General features: G+C 46.7%; 2 protein-coding genes and 1 long non-coding RNA gene across 4 annotated transcripts; 2 read left to right on the top strand and 1 right to left on the bottom strand.

Moving 5' to 3' along the window:
* The first annotated feature begins 1743 nt into the window (after positions 1 to 1743).
* On the top strand, positions 1744 to 19601 carry JPT1 (Jupiter microtubule associated homolog 1). Its single transcript, XM_080826191.1, has 5 exons — positions 1744 to 1911; positions 10468 to 10610; positions 10963 to 11060; positions 12116 to 12134; positions 19328 to 19601. Exons 1-5 carry the CDS (start codon positions 1856 to 1858, stop codon positions 19474 to 19476), a joined length of 465 nt encoding a protein of 154 aa, XP_080682317.1. The 5' UTR covers positions 1744 to 1855; the 3' UTR covers positions 19477 to 19601.
* LOC308356865 lies at positions 12436 to 22638 on the bottom strand. Its single transcript, XR_013968144.1, has 4 exons — positions 22256 to 22638; positions 17708 to 17817; positions 14002 to 14407; positions 12436 to 13872 (listed from the first exon to the last, which is right to left on the bottom strand). It is a non-coding gene; the product is annotated as an uncharacterized lncRNA (long non-coding RNA).
* On the top strand, positions 22606 to 24532 carry NT5C (5', 3'-nucleotidase, cytosolic). 2 transcript variants are annotated; one of them, XM_080826187.1, is made up of 5 exons: positions 22606 to 22968; positions 23502 to 23602; positions 23680 to 23740; positions 23928 to 24042; positions 24166 to 24532. In XM_080826187.1, exons 1-5 carry the CDS (start codon positions 22771 to 22773, stop codon positions 24324 to 24326), a joined length of 636 nt encoding a protein of 211 aa, XP_080682313.1. In that variant the 5' UTR covers positions 22606 to 22770; the 3' UTR covers positions 24327 to 24532. The 2 variants fall into 2 exon arrangements, with proteins under 2 accessions (XP_080682313.1, XP_080682314.1); XM_080826188.1 differs by having other exon boundaries at positions 24099 to 24528.
* The last annotated feature ends 2 nt before the right edge of the window (positions 24533 to 24534 follow it).

Here is a 24534-nt window from a genome sequence, read left to right as displayed (position 1 = left end):
CATTATACTACAGGGGAGGGAGGAAATCCGGCAAGTCAAGCAGGAACTCAAAAGTTTAGACCAAAAGAGGGACCTACCTTGGGGTGCCTGGCTGGCTCAGTCAGTAGAGCAAAAGACTCGATCAGGGTCATGAGTTCAAACCCCATGTTGGGCGTGGAGCCTGCTTAAAAACAAACAAAGACCCACTGGAAGATTTGTCCAAACCTCTCATTTAACCCATAAGAGACAAATTCAGGTTATTAAGAAGTTTGTGATTACTTTCCAAGTATGTCTGGCAATCAGCATGGCTATCACTTTGATGACCTCTTACATTTTGAGCCCATCACTTCCCATACATTACCTCATTCAGCCCTCATACTCTGTGCAACTGAAATACTATTTTTTTCCTTATTTTACAAACGGGAAACTAGCTCTCAGAAAAAAAATCCAGATTCATGCTCTGATTTCTCCAATGGGAACCTGAGATAGTGACCAACCTACACTGCTTTACCTCCTACTTGATAATTATTTGACTTACAAGGAAGGCGCGCCTGCTCACTGTCTAGCTTGGTCTGAAGGGTTTTTGTTTTTTAAGTTTTGGGAAAAAATAAATGATCAAAAATAAAAGTTTTGGAAATTTAGGCCCAGCCTTTAAGAATGGGCAGATTTTAATCCAAACAAGTGGTCAGCACATACAGAGATGATCCATGCCGTCTAGAAGAGAACTTATCTCTGGATTTTCACGAAAACCCAGGAGAGTGGTCAACCAAGAATGCAAGCTTCCAACTGCCGGGAAAGAGGAGGCTACACAAAGAGGAATGTGGCTTAATTTTTATGGAGATACTGAAAAGGGTCTGCCTTGAGGAAGCATGCCTGACATGGGGAGGCCTCCATTCTCGTTTGCTCAAGACTCTCCTATTAGGATCTTGTAAACAGTCATTCTTGAGCCCTCCAAGTGGTGTCTGCATTTGTTGCAGGGATAGATTTACGCAGACAGGTGGAAGAATCATGACTTAAGGGTTATAAACAGCTGCAGAGGCCAGGGCTGCTCCGTAGTCTTGGTAGCAAGGGATGTGACTGTTCCCCACCACCTCAACCATTACCCAGCCTTAGAACAGGCCCTCAAATCGGAGCGACTGTAATTTTAGTCCAGTACATGCACCACCCATGACAGCTAAATAATATTAAAATGTGAAGAATTTCCAGTCGTTTGAAAAGGGATCATCTTGGCTTGCTTTCTGTTGCTGACTCATAGTGCTGCTGTTTTGAGACTGTCATGTTTCCAAACGGGACACACAGTAGGTATTCAATGAATGTCAGTTTGTGGCAGTAATTTTCATCCCTTAAGGAGCGTGCCTGACTGTCTCTCCATGAGTAAGGCAAGTAAGTAATGGTAAAGACAAATCTGTCCTCGGCTTGTGGGTTCCAACTCGCCCAGGGCGAGTTTTCCCTTGGTCAGGTAACTTCCTTAAGTGACAGCGAGCACAACTCGTGCCCAGCGCGGGGCAGGTTCGTCCTTTTGTCCAATCATCACCAAGATTTGGGGATGGGGGAGGGGGAACTTCTAAAGACACCCTGACCAGGAAGGGGGCGGGTTTAGGCTGAACTGGGGCCACAGCAGCCCGTCGAGGTGCCGCACGATGCTTGGCACTCCAGGGAGCCAATAGGGACGAAAAAGGCTATTTGAATTGGCCAATACCGGCAGGGTGGGGGCGGGCTTTTTCGAGCCTTATAAAGGCTGCGGCCGATGAGGCAGGCGGTGGCGGAGGCTCCTGCAGCGGTCGCTGGTGGTGAGGTGGGGAGCAATTCTGCGCCCCTCGGACCCGACCCTTTCAGCGCTCTGCTCCCGCTCCAGCCTACCTCGCTCCTCGGCACCATGACCACCACCACCACCTTCAAGGGAGTCGATCCCAACAGCAGGAATAGCTCCCGGTGAGGCTGCGGGGCCGCACCCGCCCCACGAGGAGCTCGGGGGGCGGGGGCGGGAGGGCCGCTGCCCGGTGGGGCCACTGAGGCCGGGCGGCCGGTCGTTGGCGGTAACGTGCCTCGGGCGCCGCGCTCGTGCCGGGGCGGGCGGCGGGGCTCGGCCGTCGGCTCCGTCTTTGTGCCGTCCCGCAAGCCCCGCGCGCCGGCCCCGCCCGATTCCCGCTCCTCTCCCATTCATTCCTCTCCCCCCCCCCCCTCCCGAGCGAGGGGTCGGCCGAGGAGGGCCGAGGGCGCTCGCCCTCGCAGTGCTGCGGGATTTTGGTAGTCAGGCCATGCGGTGACGGTTCGCTCGCTTCCTTCCCTTTGCGGCGCGGCTGGCCCGGCTTCAGGGCGGTGGTCTTGGCCCCCAAGTGCTTGGGCAGCCCCCGGGGCGCCCCGGTCAGGCCCCATTGTCCCACCCCTGGCCACGCGCTCATGCCTCTGGCCCGGGGCAGGTGGCGGCCCCGCGCCCGGCGCGGCTGTCACCTCTTGCGGCCGCAGCGATCGAGTCTTGCGGGCTCCTACCCGCTGGGGCCCGCCCGGCAGGTGGCATTTGTGGTCGGGCGGGGCTGGTCATTGCGACCCCCACGCGCGTCCGGGACCCAGCCGTCAGCCCTCTGCGAAGTGCTTCCCCTCTGCTAACAAAGGAAAGACCCCTGCTCCTTCCCCTCCCGCGCCCACCTCCGAACGCGAAAGAGGGGGGGTGGTGAGCCAGTCCGAGTGGGTTTTCTGCGCTCAAACCTTCGGACCTCGGTCTTCACATCCCACCTCTTTCCCTTCCCCCTTTGACGTTTGCCAAATGAGTTCGTCGCTGGCCAGGGTTCCCGAGCTGGAGGAGGTTTCCTGTTCTTGGGCGGGGCCGGAGACATCCATTGTCTCTTCCGTACTGTCTCCACCTGGGAAGCCAGGGCCTTTCTGGCCAGTCTTGCTACAGCATTTGGGGAAGAGGACACTGGGTGTTTGGACTGGAACCCTCTTCCAAGCCCTTGCCTGACTTGGTGGAAGGGTCTGTAATCGGTGGAAGGTGTCCACATTGTCTCGGCTAATTGCACACTGTTCGTTTAAGGTGGATACAGGCATTTCTGGGATCCTGCTCAAGGCTTGTAGGAAGCTTGTAGGTTCCACTTTTTCTGGGCATCTGTTCTTCATTGATCACGACCTGCTGTCGTGTGCGACCAGCCTTGGGGTCCTGGGCAAGTGGCACAAAGGGAGCCATTTTGTGGGACTAAGAAGACGGCTGTGAAATAGTGCTTCACAGGGGTTGGAGAACTTGGGGACAAAAAACTGGCCTCAGCAGTAAGTCTTAGGCGGGAGGTTGACATCCCTTTTCAACTCATTCCTTTCCCTTATACAACGTAGAAAAGAGTGGGAAAGATTTAAAAAACTATAAATTGGTTGGTCCTGGCAGGTTGGGGACCTTGAGTAGGACAGACCTATGAAAATACTGGTCACTCCCTCTTCTGTTGTCATCTTGCAATGAGATCATTTTTTTCAGAGGGTACTGGAACACACTGAACCTTGGTTTTTCTTTTGTGCCATGTGGTCAACTTTCTGCTGGTCAGACTGTAGTGACTGGAATGTGAAAATCGACACATTATGTAAAAAATCAGGTTTTATCTTTTGGGGTTAAGTTCTGTTTAGTGCTTCATAAAAAATTTCAGTAACCAGGTCAAATGAATCCTCATGCTAGTTTTTTGATATGTATATTGGAAATGTGAGACCGGAGTGATTTTTCGTTCTGCAGAATAAATGTTTTCATTCACCTTTTGTCATCAGTTTCCCTCCAATATTGTGACCTCAGGACTGGAGCTTTGTCCTTGTGTTTACTGCTTACCTTTCCTTCCTCTGTAATCTCACTGAATTCTCCACTTGTTTCTGCAGTAACATTCTCCTGGCTCCATGAGCACATTGTAAATTTAGGCTAGTAGGGGAATGATCTGCAAAGATCACGTGCGAACTCTGGGGTTTAAAGAAAGAAGAAAGAAAAGTAATTTTAAAAAAATTGCTATCCATAGTACATGGGCACATTTTTGTTGAGTCTCAAATATGTAATCCTGATTTAGTTCAGAAAGAATAGGAGGATCTTAAAAAATTAAACTGAAATAATTTCTGTCTTATGATCCAAATCCTTTGTTTGGGGATGTCTCACTGTTACAAATGGGCTCTACAACAATGACGTCATCGGAGTAGGTATTACCTGCTATTGTGGGAGGAAAACAGACCTTTAAAAAGTTGGGTGCTCAGAGCGTTGACTTTCTTTTTAAGCTGGTGTTTGGGTGCTAGTATTCTTTTTTTCCCCCTTTTTTTAACACCCCAAAATACTTCCCAGCCTATTAGGGTTCTGGAGATTTTCATCTTGGTAAAATAATTCATGAGGGTTTAATTATGGAAAGGAAAAAAAATCATTCTAATCTCTAGGGAGTGAAGGGGATGATATTGAAGCAAGTTAATTTTGATTTTATTTCAGGTGTCTTTGTTGATTTGGGGAACAAGGGATAAAAAGCTGGTTGCTTCAAACTTTAACATGAGAGAAAGCCTATTAAGAATTTATAACACACCTTTAATTATGATTTAAGCAGTTTAATTAAATAAACCTACAATTATCATCTTTATAAAATGTATGCCTGGATACACTTACCTTTTTTTTTTTTAAGATTTATTTATTTGAGAGAGGGCGAGAGCGAGTGGGCAGAGGGGTAGATGGAGAGGGAAAGAGAGAATTTCAAGCAGATTCCCTGCTGGGTACAGAGCCAGATATGGGGCTCAGTCCCACAACCCATGAGACCATGACCTGAGCTGAAACAAAGAGTCGGACACTTAACCAACTGAGCCATTAAAAGTGAGGCTGTTGAATTAGTAGAACAGAGCCCAGCAAACTATTACCCAAGGGCCAAATGCAGTGGGTGCCTGATTTTTATATTCATAAATGGTTGTTTAAAAAAAGATTCATTTCTTGACTTGTGGAAATTACATGAAAATCAAATGCAATGTTTGTAAATAAAGTTTGATTTGAACAGAGCTGTGCTCCTTCGTTTTCAGATTGTCTGTGGCTGCCTTTGTGCTACATGACAGAGCTGAATAGTTCCAAAGACCGCATGACCCCAGGGGTGCCTGGGTGGCTCAGTCATTAAGCCTCTGCCTTCGGCTCAGGTCATGATCCCAGAGTCCTGGGATGGAGCCCTACATTGGGCTCCTGCTTAGTGGAGATCCTGCTTCTCCCTCTCCCACTCCCCCTGGTTGTATTCTTTCTCTCTTTCTCTCTCTCTGTCAAATAAACAAATAAATTCTTGGGGGGGGGGGAAAGACTGCATGACCCACAGGCCAAAGACATTTACTTTCTCGGGCACTTTACACCATTAGGAGAGGATCTGCCATCCTTTCCTCCATGTACTACCCGATACTCTTTGAGCCTATGGAGGGTTCTACTGATCGACTTTATGGAGGACGTGGAGGTTTAAGAGATGGGCTAGGTTTTGAAGAGCCCTTGAAGAAAGGGTAGAGAGTGCTCTAGGCCGGAGTAAAAATGGGAGTAAATACCTCAAAGTGGGGATTAACCAACTATTCAGGGAAAGGTGAGGAAAGGGGCTGGGCTGGATTGGTGAAGAAGGTAAGATCTAGATAAGGCGGAGAGCCCTGCGGGTGGTCACATCTCCTCAGTCCTGCCTGGGTTACACCAAGGCTTGCTTCTGCTGGTTTGCGGGGAGGAGGAACAGGGTAGGAAGGGGCGCGGCGTTAGGGAGCGCAGGCCAGGGTCCGCTGCACCCGAGGGAGCAGAGGAGCCAGGGTTTCAGTTGTAAGATGCGAGGGCACAGGGGTACGCACAGACGAGCACATGCTGTGGCCCGTGGGAAAGCTAGGACCGTCGAATTCCGGGACCCAGAAGCTGCCATTAGAAGAATTTTAGACTGAGGCTCCTGCTCAGTTGGTGGCACATGGGACTCCTGATCTTGGGTTTGTGAGTTCAAGCTCCACGTTGAGTATAGAGATTACTAAAAAAAAAAAAAAAAAAAAAAAAAAAATCTTAAAAAAAATAAATAAAATGGGGCCCCCTAGGTCGCTCAGTGGGTTAAGCGTCTCCCTGCGACTCGGGTCATGATCCCAGGATCCTGGGATCGAACCCCACGTGGGGCTCCTTGCTCAGCAGGGAGCCTGCTTCTCCCTTTGCCTGCCGCTCCCCCTGCTTGTGCTCTTTATCAAATAAATAAAATCTTAAAAAAGAAGAATTTTAGATTAATGGCAATCCAGAAGAATATGAAGTATAAAACAGGACACTGAAATTTACCTGAAATTCCATTGGAAAGCCCAAACCCTGGATAACATTGTGGTGTTTGTGCTTTCAGGCCTTTATGTCTAGTTCTGATGACAGTACCTCATAGCCGTCTGTGTTCCAGGTTCTGTTCTAGGCACAGCCTATAGGCTATCCTTAGAATAGTCTTACAAGGCAGCTGCCGTAAATCTCTTCTTCTTGCAGAGAAAACCAAAGCATAGGGAGAGCATAGGCAGTTTTCCCAAGGTCACACAGCTAGATAAGTGTATCTCTCTGTATACACATTGTTCTATGTAACACGTGATTGCCCTTCTGTTTTCCAACGTTTTTCATTCACTGTGTTTTGAATAACTTCTGACATCTACTAGTGAAGGTAAATCTGACCCTAATGTATACAGCTTTCTGTTGTATGGACATGCTTGGATAACTAAACCCCTACTAAGGGCCAGTTAGGGTATTGCCAATTTTATTTATAGATTAACATTTTTATAGGAGTGTCCTTGTACATATTTCTGGTTATCCGATAAGGATAATTTCTGGAAGTAGAAATGCCAGTTCATATAAAAAGCAAACAGTTGACATATGCTATCAGAATATCCTTTAGAAAGCTTGTACAAATTTGGGGCATCTGGGTGGCTCAGATGGTTAAGCGTCAGCCTTCGGCTCAGGTCATGATCTCAGGGTCCTGGGATCGAACCCTGAGTTGGGCCCCTGGCTCAGCAGTGAGTCTGTTTATGCTTCTCCCTCTGCCTTCCCCCCTGCTTGTGCTTCTCACTGTCTCTGTGTCTCTCTCAAATTAATAAAAAAAATATTTTTTTAAAAGAAAGTTTGTAGAGATACTTCAATTAATGCTGGAAATTGGCATTTTTTTCATATTTACCAGTCTAATAAGCAAAATAAATATCCTTTTGTTTTATTTGTTATTTTTATTTTTAAAAATTTTTAAAGATTTTATTTATTATTTGACAGAGAGAGAGATCACAAGTAGGCAGAGAGGCAGGCAGAGAGTGAGGAGGGGGAAGCAGGCTCCCTGCTGAGCAGAGAGCCTGATGCGGGGCTTGATCCCAGGACCCTGAGATCCTGACCCGAGCGGAAGGCAGAGGTTTCACCCATTGAGCCACCCAGGCGCCCCTATCCTTTTTTAAAATTTCAGTTATTTGCTAGTGGGATTGCATTTTTAATGTTTAGAGGCTATCCACATTTTTAAATTGCCTGTTAGTACCTTTTTTCCAATTTTCCTCTTGTGATTCCTCTACTTTTTTTATTTTTAAGTAATCTCTACACCCAACATGGGGCTTGAACTCACACCCCCAAGATCCACAGTCGCACGATCTACTGACTGAGCTAAACAGGTGCCCCTCTTCTGCTTTAAAGATTTGTTTATTTTAGAGACAGAAGGAGTGCACGCGTGAGTCGGGGGAGGGGCAGAGGGAGAGGGTGAGAATCCTCACGCAGCCCCCGGCTGAGCATGGGCTCAGGGGCTCTATCCCGCGACCCTCAGATCATGGCCTGAGCTGAAACCGAGTTGGACACTTAGCCATCTGAGCTGCCTAGGCGCCCCCAGTGGCAGTCTTTTTGGGAGAAAACTCCTGACAGAATTCTGAGGAGAAACTGATAAACTCTTCATTGTAGTAGGAATTGTTAATAGATTCTCTCATTAAGTGATAAAACATACTTAAAAATCGGTAGATTAGAACAACTCACACTTAGCAGGCTTTATCCTAGTAGACCTGTAGAACATGGGCAAATACACATTCTTTTCAAGCATATATAGATTAAGTTGACCACATATTAGGCTTTAAAAGCACCTTTCCTCGGCGCGCCTGGGTGGCTCAGTGGGTTAAAGCCTCTGCCTTTGGCTCAGATCATGATCTCAGGGTCCTGGGATCAGGCCCCTCATCGGGCTCTCTGCTCAGCGGGGAGCCTGTCCCCCCCTCCTCCCCGCAACCTCTGCCTGCCTCTCTGCCTACTCTGTCAAATAAATAAATCTCTGTCAAATAAATAAATAAAATCTTAAAAAAACAACAACAAACCTTTCCTCAAATTTCAAAGGACTCATGTCATACAGGCAGTTGTCTGTGTTATAGTTAAAAGCTAGAAATTAATAAACCAGAAAGACCCCTATGTTTGGAAACGTATAAATGTACTCTTCAATGATGTATGCGCCAAAGAAAAAAATAATGGAAGTGAGAAAACATTCAGCATGCAACAATAGTTTTTAAAAAAATCAAGACTTGGAATGCCCTTAGAGAGGTACTTAGAAGGGAATTTACCCCGTAAGTGTTTAATTTTTCCTTTGTTTTCTAATGTAAGGAGCTGTATTTGCAAAGGAAAACTGTTATTTCTTTGGAAACTTGGATGACATGGACATCCTCCTATAAAAATATTTCTCAAATTAGGGGCGCCTGGGTGGCTCAGTGGGTTAAAGCCTCTGCCTTCGGCTCAGGTCATGATCCCAGGGTCCTGGGATCGAGCCCCACATCGGGCTCTCTGCTCCATGGAGAGCCTGCTTTCTCCTCTCTCTCTCTGCCTGCCTCTCTGCCTACTTGTGATCTCTGTCGAATAAATAAATAAAATCTTAAAAAAAAAAAGATTAAAGATTAAAAATATTTCTCAATTTAAGAAGAAGTAGGAGACCAGACTACTCCTGTCCCCAATAACGGAATAGAATCAGTAGTTAGAAAATCATCCCGTAAGACCATGTCCATTTCTCTTTCCGAGCAGTGACGGGACAAGTTAAATTGAGTTTTCCCAGGGAGGGAACACATTGATCAATCCAAGACAGGAAGCTCTGGAAAGGTCCAAGTGCTGGGTTTCCTTGCTGAACCGAAAGCGGTAGAGGGTGTCCAGTGGTGCCTGGTAATCAAACATGCTGGGAGTCTTGCGCCGTGTCTGGTTCAGACTTCCTCCTGTGGCCGGTCCCTTGTGTTTACTAGTGAGAACACTGTGTGCCTTACAGGTGTATAAAAGGGGCCTTACTGGTGCCACCAAGACAGCAGGAGACTATCATCAGCTTTCCTTGGGTTTCTAAAATGATCAACTTTTACATGTATGCTCTTGCGTTTTTAGTTTAGTTGAAAATAAAAGTGGAAGTGAGTTATGAATACATAAATAACGAGATGTGCTTCCAAACTTCTTTGCAAATATATCCAGCCATACCCATTAGGCGAGGTCTGTTAGGTCTTTGTTAAAAGGGGACATGAACCAGGCTGTTTCAGCTGCCCTGGGCGTCAGACAACCTTACTGCAAATATTAAGTCTTTTTGTTTATTGAGAATAGTTGACAGTACAATATTATATTAGTCTCAGGTATACACCATACAGCATTCGACAATTCTATACACTATGAAATGCCCACCAGGGTGAGTGGTGTCACCGTGGGTCCCCACACAAATCTGTTACAATATCATTGACTATATTCCCTTTGCTGTACTTTTCGTCCTGTGACTTATTTATTTCATAACTGGAAATTGGCACCTCTTAATCCCCTTCACCTGGTTCACCCATCCCCCCCCCCCCCGCCACCCTCTCCCCTCTGGCCAGTTTGTTCTCTGTGTTTGTGAGTCTGTTGCTGGGTTTTTTTTGTTTGTTCATTTGGTTTGGTTTTTTAGGTTCCACATAAAGTGAAATCACGTAGTGTTTGTTTCTGTCTGACTTAGTTCGTGTACCATCATATCCTCTGCATCCTTCCATGTATCTCCAGTGGCAAGGTTTCATTCTTGTTTATGGCTGTGTAATACCCCACCGTGCATCTGTCTGTACCAGATCTGCTTTATCCATCTATCAGTGGACACTTGGGTTGCTTCCATACCTTGGCTGTTGTAAAGAACGCTGCAGTAAACTTAGGGGTGCGTGTGTTTTCCAAATGAGTGTTTTTGTTTTCTTCCGGTAGATATCCAGAGTGGGATTACTGGGTCATACGGTATTTCTATTATCAGTTTTTTCAGGACCCTCCATATTGTTTTCCACTGTGGCTGCATTAACTCACATTCCCACCAACCACCAGGCGTGAGGGTTCCTTTCTCTCCACATCCTTGTCAACACTGTTGTTTCTTGTCTGTCTACTACTGTAGACCATTCTGACTGGTGTGATCCAGTACTGAATTTATACCACGACGAATCCGTTCCTCTCCCTTGTTGGGGGGTGGGTAGGAGGAACAAATGGGTGAGGGAAATGAAATGAAAGGGGTTTGAAGGCATTTATGCCGAGAAGTGTTTTGGTATGACCTGAAATGGATGTTTTGCCATTATTCCAAGGGTTTTGCGGCCTCCAGGCGGTGGATCCAACTTTTCATTAGGCTTTGATGAACCAACAGAACAGCCTGTGAGGAGGAACAAAATGGCATCTAGCATCTTTGGGACACCTGAGGAAAATCCTCCTTCATGGGCCAAGTCGGCAGGTACTGCTTATATCTGTGGTCACTGGTCAAAAGGGACAGACCCAGCATGAATAACTACGGTTGGTTTTCTGTGATGAGCAAAATCCAGCTCAACCATAATGAGATCAACAACAGTTAAAGCTTGTCAGTGGAGGAAAGACCGGGACCCAAAAGTGGGAACTACTGAGTCTTGAGGGGTCAGACTAGGGGCTGGGGTCAAATTGGGTTATTTGGTAGAATTTTTAAGCTCTCAGTTAACCCTCCTAACAGTGTTAGCTCATTTTGTATATGAGACTAACACGAACATCACTCACGAAAGCAGTGTTTTCGCTTTAGTTCTGTCCGTTCCTCAAGAAAGTATGGTTTAATTCAGGTGCCAAGTCTAGTGGTGGCAGACAGGATTCTGAGTCATCTGGACCCCAGAGAAGGAACTCTTCTGAAGCGAACGCTGGGGACTTCTTAGATCTGAAGGTCAGTGTGACAACATGGGACAAGGGCTTTGAGGTTAATACAGTTTAGAAATTCACTTCTCTCCTGTTGTACTAAGAGCTTCAGTTCTGCCACTGGAGTCTTACATAATTAGGAGAAGGACTGAGGCCATATTGGGAATGGAAGATCGATAAAGAATAAAGTCGGAAAAATGAGGTGACATGATCTGGGTCTGTTCAGATGTCTCTTCTACCAGTAGGATTAGTCTCTCTCCTTCACTGTTGATTTTGGGAACTAATAGAGCACGCTTACTTCCTACGTAACTCATATGTAGTAGCATTTGTGAATTCAAAGATTGTTCTCGTTGTTGGCAAACATGGCCCAGTTGTTATTTGTTCTGAGCTGAACTCCAGGAGGCTCCAGCCTGGGCATTACCCTCAGTTGTCTGCAGAGGACTATGGTCCCAGTGCCCCCACGGATGTGTCTGGAAGCCTGTAAGCAGGGACCTCAGAGCACACAGAGGCATCAGCGGTGCAAGTGTGGAGAGACCTGTGTGGGGCTTTGGAATTTATAGAGGCCCTTCAACAGCTAGATAAAGAGAAAGGAGAGAGAGAATGGAAGGATAAATTTACCAGTTTCCCATTCTGATTAAAGGATCCTCTGAAATCCTAATTGATATTAGGTCATTGACGTAAATGTTAACGTTTTTTGGTGTGTTGGATATTGCTGGCACTGGGGCAACCTGTCATGTAGCACTTTTGTTCAGCATTGTCCCAAAGTAAGTAAAGGTTGTAATGTAATCGTGTTGTGGCCTGACCCTGAACTTGACTGCATCAAAATGAAATTTCGCATTTGGTTTCAAATAGATAGTAGCCTGTCAGAACTGTGACTGCTTTATTTGCTTGTTATAAAATTAAAATCTGGAGTAAATTTTTAGGGGCATCTGGCTGGCTCAGTCAGAAGAGCATGTGACTCTGGATCTCAGGGTCATGAGTTTGAGTCCCATGTCGGCTATAGAGATTACTAAAAAAATAAATTAAAAAAAATTAAATAAAAATAAAAACTGAACTAAACTTTAAATTTCTTTTCTTTTCCAGGGAGAAGGCGACATTCATGGTGAGTCCTTCTGCAGCCCCAGTTACTGGTTCTGTAAATGGTTTTAGCATAGATTGGAATTTGAAATTGAAATCGTGTCTTGGGGAAAGAGACTGGGGAGTGAAACCTGGCTTTGCCCCAAATGCCTGCACGCACTGGGTGCAGAGGAAAGAAAAATGAAACCGGGAAGTTAGTGAACACGGCTGCATCTGCTGCAGTGAGAGCCGTGTCAGAAATGCACCAGGGAGGGAAAACGGAGTCTTTCACGAATATGTATCCAGTAGTCAGGCTGGTGTCTGTTACTCTTTTTTTTTTTTTTTTTAAGATTTTATTTATTGGACAGATGGAGGTCACAAGTAGGCAGAGAAGCAGGCAGAGAGGGAGGAGGAAGCAGGCTCCCCACCAAGCTGAGAGCCCGATGCGGGGCTTGATCCCAGGACCCTGGGATCATGACCTGAGCCAAAGGCAGAGGCTTAACCCACTGAGCCACCCAGGCGCCCCAGTGTCTGTTATTCTTAATGAGAGCTTTTTAGTAATAAGCGCTGGCATTTCAAGCTTGGCCCACAGCATTTAATGACCAAGTTTGTTTGATTTTTATGCTCAGGTGCTTATTTAGCAAGACACTGGTACCTCTGTGATCTTACAGTTGATGATTTAGGGGGCAGATGTAAATTCTCAGCATCCATGTTACCAATTATATGTGGAAATGAGCTATAATCATTTATTTAATGATAGTCAGTCTCTGAAGTATTTATTGAATCTTCCTGAACAAGTGCCAGAGAATTACTTCTGCGAGTAATGAAAGGCTCGTGTGTGTCAGGCAGTTGGAATCAGGTGAAAGTTGACTCAGTGAAATGCCGCCGCCGGAAGGCCGTCTGGTCCAGAAGGAAGAGGCTGCTTCCTCGGGACCTCTGCCTCCCATTACACTCTGTGAGGCAGCTGTTCCGTAGAACAGGTTTAAGAACCAGATTCCTCTTCTGCCCTCTCTGTCTTCCGTCCCCTCCCCTCCCCTTCTTTTTCTTTTCTCTTCTCTTCTGTTCTTAAAGATTTTATTTATTTATTTAAAAAAAATTTTTTTTTTTTTAAGATTTCATCTATTTATTTGACAGAGAGAGAGATCACAAGCAGGCAGAGAGAGAGAGGGGGAAGCAAGGCTCCCTGCCGAGCAGAGAGCCCGATGTGGGGCTTGATCCCAGGATCCTGAGATCATGACCCGAGCCGAAGGCAGAGGCTTAACCTACTGAGCCACCCAGGCGCTCCTTATTTATTTATTTTAGAGAGAGAAAGAGAGAACATGAGCAGGGGGAGCAGGAGTGGGAGAGGGAGAAGCAGACCCCCCGCTGGGCAGGGAGCCCGATTCGGGACTCGATCCCAGGACCCTGAGATCATGAGCTGAGCTGAAGGCAGACTCTTAACGACTGAGCCCCCCAGGCGCCCCTCAGACAGTGTTTCTTGGTGGGCGTGGTGGGAGAAGGATCTCCTGAACCTTTGTGAGCGTTACCAGGGTTTCTCCTCAGTGCACAAGTCACTTTCTCACTGGACTGAAGATGTTATCGTTCGCGTCCAGTGTGTTCCGTTTGCAGAGACTCTTCTGGAGGTAAAGAAATCTTCAGGGCTTTTCAGTTTTGCTGCGTTTCGTGTTCTGAAGTACTTCCACATCAGACCTGACTTAGCAAGAATCAGCTCATCTTTAGTCCCCACTTTTGGACGGGGGATGTAGTTAGCAATCTGGGGAGCCTGAAGAAATATGTGAGAGCCCCTGAAGAAGTTAGGAAAAAAATGGGTCATTATTCCTGCTAATAATAACTCCCCTCCCACCCCCATTCAGTTTGTTAGAGATTCTTCGGGTAAACAGCACCCTGAGCTGTGTAGTATGACAAGTCTTTACCTTTAGTTCGTTTGTCATGAAATGACAAGGGGTGTAACGATTCAAGATCCAGCTGGTGGTACAGAGGTCAACCCCCGTCCTGTTGCCAGGTTTACTTCAAAGTCAAGCTACGCCACTCAGTTTATTTTTTTCGTTGTTCCTACTCAGTTTAAATAAGAGAGATTTTGTTTGGGTATAAGGAAAATTGCCTTCCTCTTTTGGGGAATGAAATACAGCAATGGCTAAAGGGAGCACGTGGGAAATCTGTAGCAGAAGGAGGAGGTCCATGGGATTTAGGTCGAAGTCTTTCCCGCCTTCAGGCAAGTTGGACAGTCTGCTGCACTTCTCGACGCTCTAATTCTTTCATCCTTATAATAAACCACTTTATCATATACTCTGATGTCCGTTCAGTGAGCTCATTGATGTGCTGAGGAAGAAAGACAAGTCAGGAATATACAAGATAGCTGTTCTAGTAGACGTGTTTGTGTTTAAAGTCCCATTTTTCAGTTATTAGATTCAACAGACAGAAGCTTTCTCTGTCAGGTCCTGTGTAAGTTTCTTTTCTTTTTTTAAAAGATTTTATTTATTTATTTGGCAGAGAGATAGAGATCACAAGTAGGCAGAGAGGCAGACAGAGGGAGAAGGAGAAGCAGGCTCCCCGCTGAGCAGAGAGCCCGATACGGGGCTCGATCCCAGGACCCTGAGATCATGACCTGAGCCAAAGGCAGAGGCTCAACCCACTGAGCCACCCAGGCGCCCCCTGTGTAAATTTCTAAAGCCTTATTCTCAGTTCTCTCAGTTCCTGTACTTGTCTCATTATAGACTAAAGGGATGGAGTAACACACTAGACTCCTTCTTTCTGGCTGGAGTAGTTCTCAGTAGACAAAGGAGCATTTAAATTAAATTAAGAATTGTTTATTCTTCATATGTCTTTTTTTTTTCTTTTTTTCTTTCTTGGCATGTTATCTAGTCATGAAAGACAAAACTGTTCCCTTAATAATGAAAGACAGATATAAGATTGGTGGGTGTGAGCTTGATTTATCTAAAAATCATTTTATGGAGGAGCTCCTGACTGGCTGTGTCAGTGGAGCACGAGACTCCTGATTTTGGGGTCATGAGTTCGAGCCCCACGCTGGGCATGGAACCTACCTAAAATTTATAAATAAATAAATAAATAAATAAAATCGTTTTATGGAGGGGCGCCTGGCTGGCTCAGTCCGTGAAGCATAGAACTCTTGATCTTGGGGTTGTGAGTTCAAGCCCCACATTGGGTGTGGAGATCACTTTAAAAAGAGTCTTAAAGGGGTGCCTGGGTGGCTCAGTGGGTTAAAGACTCTGCCTTCGGCTCAGGTCATGATCTCAGGGTCCTGGGATGGAGCCCCATATGGGGCTCTCCTCAGCAGGGAGCCTGCTTCCTCCTCTCCCTCTGCCTGCCTCTCTGCCTACTTGTGATTTCTCTCTTTGTGTCAAATAAATAAAATCTTTTAAAAAAAAGCAAAAATAAAAATCATTTTATGAAAATAAATGACCACGGTAGGGCTGCAAGGTAATGAGCTCTGTCCTTTGGATGTACTCCTAACTGCCTGATGCAGACAGAAAATGGGGAGCCGTTAGAGCATGGGTACCAGTGAGGCCAAGTCCTAGCAGCACCAACAAAATTGCTTGAATCCATAGGCGGGCTCAGGCGGAGTTCATCCTCTGTAATCATCCATCTTGGGTTGTTTCAGAATGTCGGGTTGGGGGGTTTGTTTGTATTTACAGTAAATGGGACATATTTAAGAGATACTTATCAGAGGACTTGTGTCCTTAATGTTGATGCCTTTGATCCTGCTTCTTGTGCAACAAGAGTGTGGCAACGGGAAACCGAGGGGGGTGGGGTGACCCTTTCTTGCTCCATTGTTGTTTATAAGGGCTGTCAATTTGGACAAGCTTCGTACTGATTTTTACTGCTGGCTGAATATAGCATAGAACATTGTATGTGTTATGTTACCTCTATAGAAAGTTCCAAATTTTCATAAAAGGTAATGTCAAAAGCAGCAGTAGCATATTTCTGAGGTGTTGTTGTTGTTGTTGTTTAAGATTTTATTTATTTATTTGAGAGAGAGAAAGTACGAGCAGGGGGGTGGGGGAGAGGGAGACACAGTCTCCCCGATGAGCAGACCTGAGCTGAAGACAGACGATTAACCTGCTAAGCCACCCAGAAGCCCCCACTTTTTAGTTTTATTTTTTGTTGAGTTTCCAATCTTAGACCTCTTCCTCCTTGGACTTCTCGGTATCAAAGTTGGCTAAATCAAAACTTGGTACAAGGGGTTTTAGGAACATGAACTTTTAATGGTTCGTCTTTGAGGGACTTAAAGTACATTCCTTCTACATTGGAACTTTTCACTGGTGTCGAGTACACGTCCACATGAAGTTCTCACATGGATACATCATAATAAGTACTTCTCTTTGTTTCTAGGATTTTGGAACTCCTTAATCTAGAGGAGGGAATAAATGTCTTTAAACCTTAAAGTAGCTATTCTTCCAGGTTTTATGAATTAGTGTTTGGTTTCTTACCCTAAAGGTGCCTTTGTGTGTGTGTGTGTGAGAGAGAGAGAGAGATTGAGAGAGAAATTTTATTCTAGAGCAGGTGTTAGAATATGCACCTGAGGGGCACCTGGGTGGCTCAGTGGGTTAAGCCTCTGCCTTTGGCTGGGGTCATGATCTCAGGGTCCTGGGATCAAGCCCCCCGTCGGGCTCTCTGCTCAGTGGGGAGCCTGCTTCCCACTCTCTCTGCCTCTCTCTCTGCCTACTTGTGATCTCTGTCTGTCAAATAAATAAATAAAATAAAATAAAGAATGTGCACCTGAATTGAATTTGATGGTTTAACACCGAAATGAGGCCCAGCATTTTGCACTTTTAAATTATTTATTTATTTATTTATTTATTTTTAAGATTTTATTTCTTTATTTGACAGAGAGAGAGATCACAAGTAGGCAGAGAGGCAGGCAGAGAGAGAGAAGGGAAGCAGGCTCCTTACTGAGCAGAGAGCCCAATTGTTGGGCTCCATCCCAGGACCCTGAGATCATGACCTGAGCCAAAGGCAGAGGCTTTAACCCACTGAGCCACCCAGGCGCCCCTACAGTCACTTTTCCAAACTTTTCCAAAGACTTACCCCTCCCCCAAAAAAAAGAAAGAAAGAAAAAGAAAAAAAGACTTTTCCAAGTTTGGAAACTGCCTCAATAAGAATACAGGTTTGTTGGGAATTTCACAGATTAGTGGATCATCAAGCAATGTCTAGGATGTTGGGTAATAATACACTAATTCTTAAGACTTTGACATGGAAAGTACCCAGTTAATACAAATGGGAATGACCTGATTAATGGAGCATTATAAGTCAGTAGGGGAAAGGTAGACTCTTTAATAAATGATGTCAGTACAATGGATTATCTTTGTGGTTAGAAAAAGAAATCAGAGGGGCACCTGGATGGCTCAGTCAGTTAAGAGTCCAACTCATTTTGGTTTTGTTTTTTGTTTTTTGTTAGAGCGCACACAGGAGACTCTAGATCTCAGCTCAGGTCTTGATCTCAGAGTCAAGAGTTCAAGCTCTGCATAGCTCCGCCCTGGGCGTGGAGCCTACTTGAAAAGAAAAATTAAGCTCACCTAGTAATCATGGAAATGTAACACCAAACAGGAATGAAATAACATTTCACCCATCAGTTTGGAAATTTTAAAGTGAGGTGCTTACCAAACGGTTGGTGTGCAAAGGTTGGGGTAGAGCACGGCACAGCCTCTTGGGAAGATGTGAAGATGGGAGCCCTCGTATCCCCGTGGGCACCTGTTTCAGTTCATTTTTTGCTATCAGTAGAGCAAATACAGTATATTTACTATATATACTATATTATACCAAATAATATATTTGATATTACTATATTATATATATACATATACTATATATTATATCAAATATATTTGATATAATATGGTATTATATTAATATTATAATATTATAATATAATAATAATATTATATAATTATATATATTATATAATATTATATAATTATATTATATAATTATATATAATTATATAATATTATAATATTATAATATTATAATATTATAATAATATATTAATATTAATATGGTATTATATCAAATATATTGACTCATGGGATAAAATACTATAAAGCAATTAAGTAAGGTGAATTATGACCATGTGTATAAATATGGGTAAATGTCTAAGAGTGTAAAAGAAGTAAGTTTATATCATTTATATCAAATACAACAACAAAAAACAGTAGTATGTATTCTCTCTTGGGAATAAAATATAAATATGCATTAAACAAAGGGACTAGGGGCGCCTGGGTGGCTCAGTGGGTTGGGGCCTCTGCCTTCGGCTCGGGTCATGATCTCGGGGTCCTGGGATTGAGCCCCGAGTCGGGCTCTCTGCTCAGCGGGGAGCCTGCTTCCCTTCCTCTCTCCTGCCTGCCTCTCTGCCTACTTGTGATCTCTGTCAAATAAATAAAAATCTTAAAAAAAAAAAACAAAAACAAAGGTACTAGATACAACTAGTAGTAGGCCCTCTGGGAGGAGGGAGAGGAGACCCACGTGGAGGTGGATTGGAGGTGAGGGGCCTATGGCTTATCTGTAATGTTCTTTTATTTTAGAGAAAGAGAGTGCAGTGGGGAGGGCCAGAGGGAGAGAGGATCTCAGTCTCCCTGCTGAGCATGGAGCCCCATGTGAGTCTTGATCTCAGGAACCTGAGATCACAACCTGAGCTGAAATCAAGAGTCAGAGGCTTAACTGACTGAGCCACCCAGGAGCACCACTTATTGTAATGTTCTAACTTAAAATATTTACATCTTCAGGATGCTTGGGTGGCTCAGTCGGTTAAATGGTCAACTCTTTATTTCAGCTCAGGTCATGATCTTGGGGTCCTGGGATCCAGCCCTGTGTCGGGCTATACGCCTAAGCAGGGAGCCTGCTTGAGGATTCTCTCTCTCCCTCTCCCTCTGCCCCTTCCCCTGCACTCTCTCTCTCTCTCTCTGAAATCAATAAACCAAAAACAAAACAAAACAAAAAAAAACCACAAAAAACAAAATACATCTTCATATTTGTGTATACTTTAGAAAAGAACACACATAGAAAAATGCCTGGGTACAAATATGACAAAAAGACTGACAGTGGTTGGTTTGGGGTTGTGGGGACATAGCTGAACAATTGTTGCCTTCTTTAAGTGTGATTTGTTATCTCTATGTATGCTTTGATACCTCTAGGTATGATCTGAACCATCCTTCAAGAAAATCTTAAGATTATTCATTCTACCTGGACATAATTGTTAGCCCTAACTTTCTTCTGTTTTCCTAGAAAACGTGGACATAGACTTGCAGGCCAGCCTGGGGCAGAGTGAGGAGAAGCCTGTGCCTGCTGCCCCTGTGCCCAGCCCAGTGGCTCCGGCCCCAGTGCCATCCCGAAGAAATCCCCCTGGCGGCAAGTCCAGCCTCGTCCTGGGTTAGCTCTGATTCTCTTGAACTCTGTCGTTTTGTTTGTTTTTGTTTTCTCCATGCTTGTGAACTGCACAACTTGAGCCTGACTGTACATCTTTTGGATTTGTTTCATTAAAAAAGAAGCACTTTATGTACTGCTGTCTTTTTTTTCTCCCCCCTCCCCCCCCAAAGAACAGGTTTCTCTCTCTCTGTCCTGATTCCTCTGGGTCTGTAGGCCATGGCATGAGTGTTTTCTAGTAGTAGATTGGAGGGAAAGTTTTGTGACACTTAGTACAGTGTTTTTAAGAACAATTTGGTTCCCAATGTGTTAGAGGATCTTTTGTACTGAGGTTTTTAAAACCCTTTTCTTGTCAGCTTTACTTGGGTTGACCAAGCCTTGACTGGACAGACCAGTAGACAGTCCACAGGCACCGTTCCTTCAGGCCCCCAAACACAGGGTTGTCTTTATGCCAAACCTACTCGTTGTTGGCCTACCTTGTCAGTGGCCTTTGCTAAAAGCATCTCCCTGTGCCATATGGAACAGTAGAGGCCTGCGCCTCATGCCTTGCTGCCTGCCAAGCAAAAAACTGCCTTTTTCATTTTTGAACCTTAAGAAATAAGCCAGATACTAACTCAACTAACTGACGAGCTAAGCCCACTGCTCTCACGCAGAGGAAGGCTTCCATGTACGCTCAAGCTGACAAATTCCAAGTGGTAAGCAAAGCAAGGGCGGTGACCACACAGAAGTGGGTCTTTGTGGTGAACAGACCCCAAGGGGGCAATGCTCTTCTTAGGTAACTTGAAGCTGTGTGCATGATGCTGGTGCTTGACCATGAACTGAAGTATCCTTAAAATGTGTGTTGTACTTCACAATCCTGGACTGTTGCTTAAAGTAAACAATGTACAAATTTTGAAACATTGTGTCTCGTGTCATCTTTTTGAGATTGTTTCAATGTTCTACCTGTTTAGTTGCTTTTTTCTCTGTTACTCTAAACCCTGTTGCCCAAGGATTGATGAGTCATTCAAGTGAAGACAAACTAATGAAAACCCAGAGAAGTGGGCTTCTCTCTAAAGACAGTAGGTTTGGGGGCTCCTGGATGGGTCAGTCGTTAAGCGTCTGCCTTCAGCTCAGGTCATGATCACAGGGTCCTGGGGTTGAGCCCCCCACTGGGCTCCCTGCTTGGTGGGAAGCCTGCTTCTCCCTCTCCCACTCCCCCTGCTTGTGTTCCCTCTCTCGCTGTCTCCGTCAAAGAAATATAGAAAATCTTAAAAACAGGTTTAAAGTCACAGCAGGAGTTCAAAGCACCAAAATGGTATCTGATGTAATAAAATACCTGAGTAGTATGGATAAGTGATAAAACAATTAATAGCCACTATATTTTACATTCTCCACCTACCCTTTGTGCCGGGCAGTTACGTGTAAGATTTTAAGTCCTCATCTTGCAAGGTGCCTCTCAGTGGTGAGAGGTTACAGAAGAGGACTCTGAAGAAAGAGGGCCTAGGATCTGAGGAGACAGAAGATAAGGAAAAAACTCTTGGGTTCTAGGCAGAAAGTTCTAGGTCAACATGCTATATTAAATGTCCTAATTGGGCATTAAGACTTGGCTTTTAGGTCTAGCTACACTACTAAATTGTGGTTTTTGTCTTGTAATTTAGGGACCAATTTCCTTTCTGAAAAAGTGAGATCTTTGAGATGATAAGCATAACCACTGGTTCATTTGAACTTCTGGATATTTCTTTGGGAAGAATAAAGGTGTTTATAAGTTCTGGGGGTGTTAAGTTTTTCTCCCTTATGGTGCAAAGCATTTGCAAAATGGAGAAGTCAACAGCTTTGTTATAGGATCTGTCCAATTTCACTAAAACAGGTTAGCCCTACAAACACTAGCCTGAGTTACGGTTTCTATTAGGACACTCGGTTGGTAGGAACCCCACCTGTACCCTTCTCTCTAATGGTGGGGATCCTGGAAGAGAGCCGTCTCTGATTTGTGTCACAATCTGTAACTTCAGTGTTTTTTGTTTTGTTTTGTTTTGAAGATAAGTGCCTCATCAAAAGTCAAGTATTGTGAAGGAGGGAAGTTCTCCCAGTCATTCTGGTATCGGAACAGACTTCAGGAAGTTCTATGTAGACATGTTTACTAAGGGTGTTACATTTTCTGCTTAGCTTAGGGTCTTGAAAGTGGAGTCGAATAATCATAAAATGACGAGGGGAGAACAAGCAGTATCTCGTGGACAGTCTGGACTTTGGGACTCAAGGTTGTGTGACGTGAGTGGGAAGGAGGGGAAAACTGGAGGACTCCCTATTGCTTATGCCGATTCTACGTCTTAAGGCTTTTTCATCAGATCGCTCTAGAACAAGACACCAGTCTCCCGTCTGCAATGCTTCTGACAACAATGGTTTGGAAACACTGGGGCGCTCAGTGGGAAACTGCGGGAAGACGCTCACCTAACCCAACCCGAGTTTACAGTCGCAGGTAGATCTATTTGGACGCAGTCAGAAAAGGGCGCGAAGGGCGCCTGGGTGGCTCAGGTCATGATCTCAGGGTCCTCGGATCGAGTCCCGCATCGGGCTCTCTGCTCGGCGGGGAGCCTGCTCCCCACCCTCCCTCTGCCTGTCTCTCTGCCTACTTGTGATCCTGTCAAATAAATAAAATCTTAAAAAAAAAAAAAAAACAAAACACAAAAACGGCGTGAAGCCTCCAAAGGAGCATCAACAAAACTTGGCAGCGCTCCGCGTTCTCCAGATGGGGCTGTAACGCCCCACTCCGGAGCAGAGGTCCCTTCCGAGGTCCCTTGAGAGGTCCCGGATTACCTGAGCTGCGTGCTTGTCGTCCGCTCGGGGTGGAACGGGACGTCCACAGCGGCCGCTCCCGACTCCGGCGTGAGTCCGCGTCCCGGGAGCCCCGCCCCCTTCAGCAGTCCCTTCCCTTCAGAGGCGCCCGGCGCCCCCGTGAGGCGCGCCTCGGAGGCTCCGGCCCCGCGTCCCGCGTGCTCCTGCGCCCCGCGGCGGCCCGGGGACTCGAAGTCGGGATTCTGGGGCTCGCGGCAGCCCCACAGGTTTAAGGAGCCCTGAGGCCTTCGCAGGGTCTGGGGTCGTCCACTGCGGAGTCGGGGGCGGCGGACGCGCACGTCCTGTGGGCTCAGGCCGCTGCGCGCCGCCGCCGCCGCCGGAGGAAGGCCGCGCGCTCCCTCAGGGCCGGTCCCCGGGGCGCCGCATGCAAATAAGCCCCGGTGCGCCCGCCCACCCCGCGCCTCCGGAAGTTGCGGGCCGGGCGCCCGCTCCCCGCCCCCCCCACCCCGTCCTTCCCCGGCCGGGCGCCCGCAGTGATGGCGGCGGCGATGGCGGCGCGGCGCGCGCGGCCCGTGCGAGTGCTGGTGGACATGGACGGCGTGCTGGCCGACTTCGAGGGGGGCCTTCTGCGGGGCTTCTGCCGCCGCTTCCCCGGGGAGCCGCACGTGGCGCTGGAAGAGCGCCGAGGCTTCCTCGCCCGCGAACAGTACCGAGCCCTGCGGCCGGACCTGGGGGTAGGTAGGGAGAGGGCGGGAGCGCAGCGGGGGAGGGGTCGTGGGCGGGAGGGGAGCCCCGACCCCACGGTGACCCCAGGAGCCGGAGCCCCGACCCCACAGGGCGCCCAGGAGGCAGGCGGCCCCACCCACAGAGAGCCGGGGAACCAGGTACCCCGACCACACAATGTCCCCGGGAGCAGAAACCCCGACCCCACACTGTCGCCAGGAGCAAGAGCCCCGACCCCACAGTGTCCCCGAAAGCAGGGAGCCCAAGCCCACAGGGCATCTAGGAATGGGAGCCCTCCCCTTGGGCAAGACTGTCTCTGCTCCATTTCCAGAGTCACCCCCTTTTTGTTTAGCAAAACCCTCCCTTCAGAATCCATTGTTCGCCCTGGACAAGAAAATCTGAAAGAATGCTTCCCCGGATGCAAAATCCTCTCCCTGTGGCTCTGATTTGCCGACGGGTCCCCAGGAGTCTTAACTGTGAGAGTCATCCCTGGGGCTAGATCTGCAGGAGGTAGAAGCTGGGACAAGAACACGGTATCTTTCAGGACAAAGTGGCCAGTGTGTATGAAGCCCCAGGCTTTTTCCTAGACTTGGAGCCTATCCCTGGAGCCTTGGAAGCCATGCTGGAGATGAACAACATGCAGGAGTGAGGAAGGGCAGAGAGGGAGGGCGGTGGAGTAAGGGCGGGTACCACCCTAACTAACCCGTGCCCCTTCCGCGCAGCACGGAGGTCTTCATCTGCTCCAGCCCTCTGCTGAAGTATGAACACTGTGTGGGTGAGAAGGTGCGGTTACCCCAACCCTTCCTAGCAAACAGCTTCCTAAGTTCTGATGTCTAAAATAAACCAGCAGAACTGAAACACAGGAAGTGTGGTGGTGGTGGGGGGGGAGCAGCATCTCTCAAAGGCTGGAGACTCCACTCCCACGTATTTACTCACTGGCCCTACTGACAGACCTGTGTCCTCACCACAGTACCGCTGGGTAGAGAAATACCTGGGGCCCCAGTTTGTGGAGCGCATCATCCTGACAAGGGACAAAACGGTGGTCTTGGGGGACCTGCTCATTGATGACAAGGACAGCATTCAAGGTTAGTTAGACCTGTTTTTCTGGCAACCTTCCAGGCATCTGGCCTGCTGGGATTAGGGAGAGGGAGTAAAATAACCAGATTACAGACTACATCTCACTGCCTTTCTCCCATGTCCTGTCCCAGGCCAAGAGGAGACCCCAAGCTGGGAGCACATCTTGTTCACCTGCTGCCACAACCAGCACCTCGCCCTGCCCCCAACAAGGAGACGGCTGCTCTCCTGGAGCGACAACTGGAGGGAGATCATAGAAAGCAAGCGGGGGGCCAGAACAGTGGATAGTAGCTGAAGGAAGGGGAGGCAGGCCAGCAGGGAACCCTAGCAGAGCTGAGCGACAGGGCAGTGTCGTGGTGGTGGCCCCCAGCACTGCAGAACAGGGAGACACAGTAACCTCTGTTCTCACAAGCCAGCCACTTGGAACCCAACAAGATGGCTGGCAAGGAAACATGGTGGGAAGATCACTCAGGAACCTTTTTAATAAAACACTTTGACTCAGC

The sequence above is a fragment of the Martes martes genome, assembly GCF_963455335.1.
Source record: "Martes martes genome assembly, chromosome: 16".
Lineage (NCBI taxonomy): Eukaryota > Metazoa > Chordata > Mammalia > Carnivora > Mustelidae > Martes > Martes martes.
Note: the sequence above shows the minus strand (reverse complement) of the source record. Positions and strands in the feature narration are given on the sequence as shown.